Source organism: Lolium rigidum, chromosome 3 (genome assembly GCF_022539505.1).
Source record: "Lolium rigidum isolate FL_2022 chromosome 3, APGP_CSIRO_Lrig_0.1, whole genome shotgun sequence".
Classification (NCBI taxonomy): domain Eukaryota; kingdom Viridiplantae; phylum Streptophyta; class Magnoliopsida; order Poales; family Poaceae; genus Lolium; species Lolium rigidum.
In genome coordinates this window covers 366,234,257-366,243,119 of record NC_061510.1, presented here as the reverse complement: position 1 = coordinate 366,243,119, position 8,863 = coordinate 366,234,257, and the positions used below count along the sequence as shown (strand labels likewise).

The 8,863-nt window shown below is 46.5% G+C and overlaps 2 protein-coding genes across 2 annotated transcripts; one reads left to right on the top strand and one right to left on the bottom strand.

Annotated features, from left to right (window-relative positions):
- The first annotated feature begins 1,271 nt into the window (after positions 1–1,271).
- Positions 1,272–1,895, top strand: LOC124700483 (50S ribosomal protein L7/L12-like). The gene has a single exon (XM_047232606.1). The coding sequence runs from the start codon at positions 1,272–1,274 to the stop codon at positions 1,770–1,772; it is 501 nt and encodes a 166-aa protein (XP_047088562.1). The 3' UTR covers positions 1,773–1,895.
- A 3,258-nt stretch (positions 1,896–5,153) lies between these two features.
- LOC124697369 (BTB/POZ and MATH domain-containing protein 3-like) lies at positions 5,154–6,320 on the bottom strand. Its single transcript, XM_047229974.1, has one exon. It carries the CDS (start codon positions 6,318–6,320, stop codon positions 5,154–5,156), a length of 1,167 nt encoding a protein of 388 aa, XP_047085930.1.
- Between the last annotated feature and the right edge of the window lie 2,543 nt (positions 6,321–8,863).

Below are 8,863 nucleotides of genomic sequence, written 5' to 3'. Positions count from 1 at the left end.
CTAACCCTAAGTGCAAAATGAGAGAGAACCTCGATCCCTCTTAGGTTTAGTTGCAATAAGGCGCGAAAATTTCCCCCGTTTTGCGATGAAATGCACATCCCATTTCTAAATCTACCCTTCGTTGTTCCTATGTTCTGGGTTATTACAGTGAACTACTCACTCATCACTCCGGAGGCGACCATGGCGGTGTAGAGTCCTCCGGGAGATGAATCCCCTCTCCGGCAGGGTGCCGGAGGAGATCTCCGTAATCCCCCGAGATGGGATTGGCGGCGGCGCGCCTCTCGGGAAGGTTTTCCGTATCGTGGTTCTTCGCATCGTGGGTTTCGCGACGGAGGCTTTAAGTAGGCGGAAGGGCAACGTGGGGGCCACACGAGGGCCCCACACCACAGGTCGGCGCGGCCAAGGCCTCGGGCCGCGCCGCCCTATGGTGGCGGCCCCTCGTGGCCCCACTTCGACTCCTCTTCGGTCTTCCGAAGCTTCGTGGCAAAATAGGACCCCGGGTTTTGATTTCGTCCAATTCCGAGAATATTTCGTTACTAGGATTTCGAAACCAAAAACAGCAGTAAAACAAGAATCGGCTCTTCGGCATCTTGTTAATAGGTTAGTTCCAGAAAATGCACGAATATGACATAAAGTGTGCATAAAACATGTAGGTATCATTAATAATATGGCATGGATCATAAGAAATTATCGATACATTGGAGACGTTTCACCCGCTGGGCTAGCATAGCCCGCAAAATCGTTGTGTTCCCCTACTTGAGCATCACATCCTTCCTCGACCTTCCTTGCTCACCTACATCACCGCGACCTCCCTCTATCGCCGCCGTGCCGCCACACCCGGGGTGCTAACCTCCTCTTCCCTCTCCACCCCTCTCGTCCTCGCTAAGCGCTGACCTGCTCTTCCCTTCCCTCTCCTCTCCCTCAGCATCGCCTCCTCGATGGGGAAATTTCTTCTAGCATCGCCGCCCACCCGACGGTATTCCTCCGCCAACCTGCAGCTGCAGCCCGCCGACGACATATCCTATAACATCCTCGAAGTTCATGTCAAACAAAGAGTAAAACTTGGAAAATTAAAAAAGGAGTAAAACAAGGAAAGTATTTGCTCTGTTTTGTCAAACAACTGATTACCATGAAAATACGCCTTCTCAAGCTACTTACGTAAACAAGGGTTTTACGTATTCAGTTCATGAAGGGTACTGTACTACTGTCTCGTCTTGCTTCTCCCCTGTTTTCTCACCGTCAGTCTCTGTCGCCGATCCACCAAAACCCTAATGGCCTCCCGTCTCCTCCACCTCCGCCGCCTTCTCCCGGCCGCGCGCCCGTCCGCCGCCGCCGCGTTCTCCACGTCCGTCACCCCGACCCCCCGGGTCTCCGGTCTCGTAGACGAGATCTGCGGCCTCAACCTCCTCGAGGCTTCCTCCCTCGCCGACGCCCTGCGCGGCCGCCTCGGCGTTGACCAGCTCCCTCCCCTAGCCATCCTAATGGGCGGAGCTGCTCCGCTGGCCGGGGATGGCGCCGCTGGGGCGGCCGGCGAGGAGGCAAAGCCGAAGGAGGAAAAGATGGCGTTCGACGTGAAGCTCGAGGGGTTCGACGCCGCGGCGAAGCTTAAGATTATCAAGGAGCTGAGGGCTTTCACGAGTCTGGGCTTGAAGGAGGCCAAGGAGCTCGTGGAGAAGGCGCCGGCCGTGCTGAAGGCCGGAGTGCCGAAGGAGGAGGCGGAGGGCATTGCTGAGAAGTTGCGGGCACTGGGCGCCAAGATTGTTCTCGAGTGACAGGACCAGATCTCTGTATGGCTTTGTTTCTTGATTTCTTTCTGTTTATTGTACGAAGAAAAATAGAAAATTTTGGAACCAAGGATTCAATAATTAACGAGACTAACTCTGGAATTCTGGATATCCTCTCGTTGATAGCAGAAATGCCAGTTGGGCTTCGGAAAACATGGTCTCAGAATTAGCCATAGAGCTTTTAGCTGTCTCATGCCTGTTTCTTGACGGAGCAAGAGATAGTGTATTGTCTAGAACAAGAACAACTAGTTTAAGACTGGATTCTGTCTTATCAAACGCAGCTATGATTTGCTTTTTACACAGATGTTCTCGGTAATGCATCTTTCATGTATCAGTGTTCAGTTTTTGCTAGGTGGGGTGTCGTGAAGTTTGCATGAACATGAAATTCAGATTTTAGAAAGTTCTTGTTATGTGTGGCAGCACTAGCTAGCTACTAATTTGAACCAGATCAAAATATTTGATCTAGATGGGAGTAATTAGTTTGAGTAGTCATGTGTACTCTGTTTCTGCAGTATATGAAAACATATATGAAATTTGCAAGCAGGGATAGTCCAAGATACATTTAACTGCAAAGTTGTTATGTTGTGGTTGAAATGGGACATTGCTGATGTATTGAGGATGTTTTTGGAGATCAAATTTGGTCTGACAAATGTTAGCAAATATGGAAATGATTTTCTTAAAAGTTGATTATGTTTGTGTAAAATTTGTTCGGTATACTTTTAAATATTTCAATTTCTGTAATTGTTCTCAAATGGCTTACGGTTATTGGCCTGAGGTTGCGTTGAGCAGAAGTTTCGAAACTAGATCTATGAGAACCTCTATTAGTTGAGGATTTTTGAGGTTGCTAGTTGCTATGGCATTGACGCCTAGTTAATCCTTGTATTGTTTATGTGCCTTTGGTCGACAACATGTGTAACTACAGTTATATTGGAAAACGGTGTGACCGACTGTAGCATGTATTAATCGAGAAGATAAAATGGAGACTCATACTCTCTTGGCCTCAAATGCACTTTCAGTATATGTTCGTCTATATCTTGCATGCATGGTGCAGTTAAAGTTTAAAAATCAACAATCAATGTATATCTTTCATCTATTTGTAGTAAAACACTTGAATGTTTTGGCATGATGACTGTTACTTGTAAGTTCTAACTAATTTTGTCAGGTCCATAAGAACTAGGTGTTTCTGCTGTAACTTGTGGAAACAAAAGCTCAGGGCATAATTTCTCAGTTTTGTAAATCCCTGACTTCACATGTTGTGACTTCACAAATCAGGTAAACCGTAAGTGTCTGCTGTTTTGTCCTTGATGTGCATGTGTTGTGCACTTCTATTACAGTCAAAGAAAGGGCTCTTTGCATCAGTGTTTGCCAATTTGCCATGAACCCTGGTACCATCAATGTGCATGAGCAAGAGCACATATCATGGAGAGGTAGTGGAAAATTGAAATACTGTATAAACATGCACCTCTGAAGACACTAGTCAAGCTTAACCTCTGGTTTAATTGGATTGAAGCATCTTCTATATAGGTCAGCCAGCTTACTTATGATTATATTTGTGGTAATTGTAATTATCTTCCTGCTTCTGTTTTAGTCCCAATGAAAGTTGTGCTTTGTACCATCCTGATTATCTTCCTCACATGGATTCACTGTGCGTTAGAACACAGGCTGACATGACACTTGATGTTAACAGAGTAGATCAAATAAAAGTTGAATCTTAAAAAGAATAGTAGATCAAACTAAAACATATTACGAATTATTTGTGTACTTTTAATTTAATGTATGGATTATCATCATATGTATGTAGATTGTTGTGTTACATGATTTTCGTACTTACCAGAAATCAATAAATACAGATTGATAAAATTTGAGTCCATCTAAATATTAGTGAAAACCAAATGGGGGAATACCGGAAAAAGGGCAATTTGAGGCTAGGATCACGATGGTCGATAGATTTTGGTAAAAAGTTGAAGGGCTTGGCTTTCTTCTTCAAATGTTTATTTTTTGTTCTTTTTCAATTATGGTGCATGGGCTGGGAGGGAGAATGGGAGAACCTAAGTTGGTAGGAGCAAAGGAAATTGCAAGGGGGCAATTTTACTTGGCTTTCAAAAGAAATACATGACTTTATTCTACTCTCTACATATTCGGATGTGTCCCATAGCAACGCACGGGTATTCAACTAGTATTCATATACTAGACAACGATATGTGTCCCTTTTCCTGTGGAAGTTTGGAGGAAGCAAGGCACACATTATTATTACCTTGCAGTGCAGGATCTATAACATGTTGTTAAGATTTAATTTAGGAGCAACCGTGTTTCCATGAACACATCGATCAATGTGTTGATTATTTGGTGAACCTTGCGTGTTTTGTTTCTGTCTTGGTTATTCATTGTGCAGCAATGTATTGCACTATGGGCATTGGTAACTACTGTACTTGGTTCTTGCTGGCTTACTAGCTGAATCTGCTGTGCGATGCTGCAATATTTGGTTTAACTGTCCTATATTTATTTTTTTGAGAGAAATATAACTGTCCTATTAAATTTACTTGTGAACACTGCAACATAGTGCATGAATACATTGTCTTGTCTTCCAGTGAAATGATAAATTGCGGGCAGCTGCTGCACCTGCATTTCATATTTCTCATGAATGACTGTTGAAAATCCGAAATCTTAGGTACTTGCAAAGTCATGAAGACACCCATACGTGTGTAGTTTTTTTTTTTGAGATTCATACGTGTGTAGTTAGTGGCACAATGGAGACATTATTAAGAATCAAGATGTATCTTATTTGAACATACAAAAAAGAGCTTGTGATCACTCTTTTGTTCATGTTTTAAGCCTGTCGGTGCTACACTTACCCGTGTGTGAGCCTTCACATGAGAAGATCTATAATGTATTGTTTCTGGTTAGCACCAGTGATTTTTTGTGTAAAGATAAAAAGAATAAAAAAACATCAGTGATGAATTATTAAGTAACCACCAGATGGGCTTTATCATCCAAACTCTGTAGTACTGGGCAGGTGCTTCTTTGACGATGGACATGATGTATCTCCGCTCCGCGTGGACATTTCTTTCTACAAAATCTCTGGTTTGGAGAAACATTCTACTATCTCTCCAGCTATGGTGCTTTACCAAAAAAAAAAACTGTATTGCTGTGTCCTATTCTACTTACCCGATGAATCAAAGAAGCTAAGAGGCCTTAAGAAAGAAGATGACCCGCAGAAATCAAATATATTAAGCTAGTGATAAAGATACGACCATTGATAAAAGTAGTATAAGAATTAGTGAAAGAGTGATAAACATACGACCATTGAGCAACAAAATGGAATCAATCAGCAAGTAGTGTTGCAGGCTTGCGGCTCAGTACTGCTCATCGTTAACAAGTACCGGTACTTGCAAGTTTCTCCAGGACATCGGCAACAACAGAGGGAGAATTCGCCTTTAGCTCTCTGTAGCCGTCGGTTGCCAGCACAGCCGTAAGCACTCCAGGAGACGCAATGTAGTCTACACAGAAGGCCTTGAGCTGCGGGCAATGGTGCCGGTCAACCAGCTCCAGAGTGGCGGCGGCATTCTCAACGTCGATGGTCTCGCTCAACGCGCTCTCGCACAGAAGCCTCATCCTCTCCAGGTCGTACCGGTCCGCCGCTGCAAGCCAATCGCAGATCATCTCTCTATGGCTCTCTTTCGAACAACCAGCAGCAGCTTCTCTGAGACCTCGGTAGTTGGTAGACTCACTCAGCAGGAGATCATCGTCTTCCTCGACAGGCGGCAAGGTGTCCGTGTAAATGAAATGGAGAACGGCCTCAAAGGTCGAGGGTTTCAAGTCGTGGATTCTAACGTGGTGGCCGCTGCCACCGGGCTTGTCCGCCAGTGAGCCGAAGAACTGGGCGCTGAAGACCGGCGACCGCATCGCGAACACCACCTTGTGCGCGTCGTAGTCGTTCTGTCCAACCTGAAAGGTCACGTCCGACCCTTGCTTGCTGTCCAGGAGCTGCGCAAGATCCTGGCAGATACCGGAGGGTGGCACTGTGATGAAATAGGGTCTGGTTGCTCCGGTCATCGACTCCTTCTGAACTTCGACGGTGCAACGTATTGTAAGGCAGTCGTTTATCAAGTATTGCGACTCAAGGGACTCTACCTTGACAAACTTCCTGAACCCCCATGATTTGTCATTACGGGTAAAGTCGTCCCACATGCGCGATTTGTCGAACAAAGTTCCCATAGGGCCATTGATCTCGAAGCTGTACTTCACGGTGACCTTGTCTACAGCAGCGCTCAACAGCTCGAGGAACAATGATAAGTACCCTTCTTCTTCCTTGGCATGGCCCGCAGGGTAGCATCGGATTGTCCAACTGTAACCTCCGACCTCGAAGGCGCCGGATCTGACAATCTTTCCAACACCAATCCTCTTGTGTAGACTATAACCGGAGATACTGAACTGGTGGCTACCCCTGACGAGCTCCGCTGAGTGCGTGGACATGGTGTGCCTCAAACTCAAGGGAGCGTCGGTGGGAGACGGGAAGGCAGATGGGGCGGCGGCCATGGTAGGGGAGATTTTTTCTCTCTTTTGTGGGAGTTGGAGGCGCTAGTCGGTAGACATGATTTTTGGCAGATGGGCTGGCGGCCACGGTTATGTATAGGCTATACGTCGGAAGTTGAACGATCCAAATTTATGAGGCCAGTTAATAATCGCATCCTATCGACGAGCGGGGGAGTGCCGTATTGGATCGAGTATCAAGGCTATCTCAGTGGGAGGCGACGTTCCCGTCGACAGCGAGGCGCCTGTGGTGACTTCGTCAATCTCAAGACACCCGCCGGATCATTTCTTCAACGCAGTCTCTTGGAGGTGCTCATAGGGGTAGGGTGTGCGTGTGTGCGTTCATAGGGGTGAGTGTGTGCGCGTATGTATGAGCGTCTTTGATTGTACTGTGTTTCGCAAAAAAAAAAAAAATCAAGGCTATCGATCCGTCTCATCGTTTCTGTGAAAGTGTTCTGGATTAATAATGAGCGCGAGCTACGGCATTGGCAAAAGCATCGGAGTAGACGTCATCAGCCCGCCTGGCCTCAAGGCGCTGCTCGGTGGAGAGCAAGCGCGCATACAGATCACGCGGACGCATCGGTTCATCACGGTTGTTCACAGCCTCGAATAGGAAGTCGTACTCGTCGTCAAGTCCGTTGATGACGAAGGACTGAAACTCCGAGGGGCGAAGGGGCTGCCCGATGGAGGCGAGTGTGTCGGCTAGAGTTTGAATTCTGTTGAGGTAGACGGTGGCCGACATGCCGCACTCCTTGAGGTCACCCAGCTGGCGACGGATAGCCGAGGAGCGCGCACAGGTTTGCGAGGCAAAGCTATGTTCAAGAGTGGTCCAGGCATCCAAGGACGAGGTGAGAGAGGTTTGGATCGCCGACAAGATGGCTTGGTGATGTGCCATCCAGACGCGATGCGCCGGACTATTGGCCGACACCCGGGTGCCATCGGCCGTGGTTGCAGCGATCGACAACGACGGGCATTGTCGAGTACCATCGATGAAGCCTTCGAGGTGGCGGTGATATGTCTCAAACGTATCCATAATTTCTTATGTTCGATGCTACTTTTATGATGATACTCACATGTTTTATACATACTTTATGTCATTATTATGCATTTTCCGGCACTAACCTATTGACGAGATGCCGAAGAGCCAGTTGCTGTTTTCTGCTGTTTTTGGTTTCAGAAATCCTACAAAGGAAATATTCTCGGAATTGGACGAAATCAACGCCCAGTGTCTTATTTTTTCACGAAGCTTCCACAAAACCGAAAGGATCACAAAGTGGGGCGACGAGGCGCAGCCACACTAGGGCCGCGCGGCCAGGGCTGGGCCCGCGCCGCCCTAGCGTGTGGGGCCCCTGTCAGCCCTCCGACTCCGCCCTTCCACCTACTTAAAGCCTTCGTCGCGAAACCCCCTGTACCGAGAGCCACGATACGGAAAACCTTCCAGAGACGCCGCCGCCGCCAATCCCATCTCGGGGGATTCAGGAGATCGCCTCCGGCACCCTGCCGGAGAGGGGAATCATCTCCCGGAGGTCTCTTCATCGCCATGATCGCCTCCGGATCGATGTGTGAGTAGTTCACCCTCGGACTATGGGTCCATAGCAGTAGCTAGATGGTTGTCTTCTCCTCATTGTGCTATCATGTTAGATCTTGTGAGCTGCCTATCATGATCAAGATCATCTATTTGTAATGTTACATGTTGTGTTTGTTGGGATCCGATGAATATTGAATACTATGTCAAGTTGATTATCAATCTATCATATATGTTGTTTATGTTCTTGCATGCTCTCTGTTGCTAGTAGAGGCTCTGGCCAAGTTGATACTTGTAACTCCAAGAGGGAGTATTTATGCTCGATAGTGGGTTCATGCCTCTATTGAATCTGGAACAGTGACAGAAAGTTCTAAGGTTGTGGATGTGCTGTTGCCACTAGGGATAAAACATCAATGCTTTGTCTAAGGATATTTACATTACGCACCATAGTTAATGAAATTGTCTGTTGTTTGCAACTTAATACCGGAAGGGGTTCGGATGATAACCTGAAAGTGGACTTTTTAGACATAGATGCATGCTGGATAGCGGTCTATGTACTTTGTCGTAATGCCCTGATTAAATCTCATAGTACTCATCATGATATATGTATGTGCATTGTTATGCCTTCTTTATTTGTCAATTGCCCAACTGTAATTCGGTCACCCAACATGCTATTTATCTTATGGGAGAGACACCACTAGTGAACTGTGGACCCCGGTCCATTCTTTACATCTGAAATACAATCTATCGCAATTGTTCTTTACTGTTCTTCGCAAACAAACATCATCTTCCATACTATACAATTAATCCTTTGTTTACAGCAAGCCGGTGAGATTGACAACCTCACTGTTACATTCGGGCAAAGTACTTTGATTGTGTTGTGCAGGTTCCACGTTGGCGCCGGAATCCCTGGTGTTGCGCCGCACTACACTCCGTCACCAACAACCTTCACGTGTTCCTTGACTCCTACTGGTTCGATAACCTTGGTTTCTTACTGAGGGAAAACTTGCTACTGTACGCATCA

Coding starts and splice junctions, on each gene's coding strand:
- LOC124700483 (XM_047232606.1), top strand. CDS start 1,272: ATGGCCTCCCGTCTCCTCCACCTCCGCCGCCTTCTCCCGGCCGCGCGC.
- LOC124697369 (XM_047229974.1), bottom strand. CDS start 6,320: ATGGCCGCCGCCCCATCTGCCTTCCCGTCTCCCACCGACGCTCCCTTG.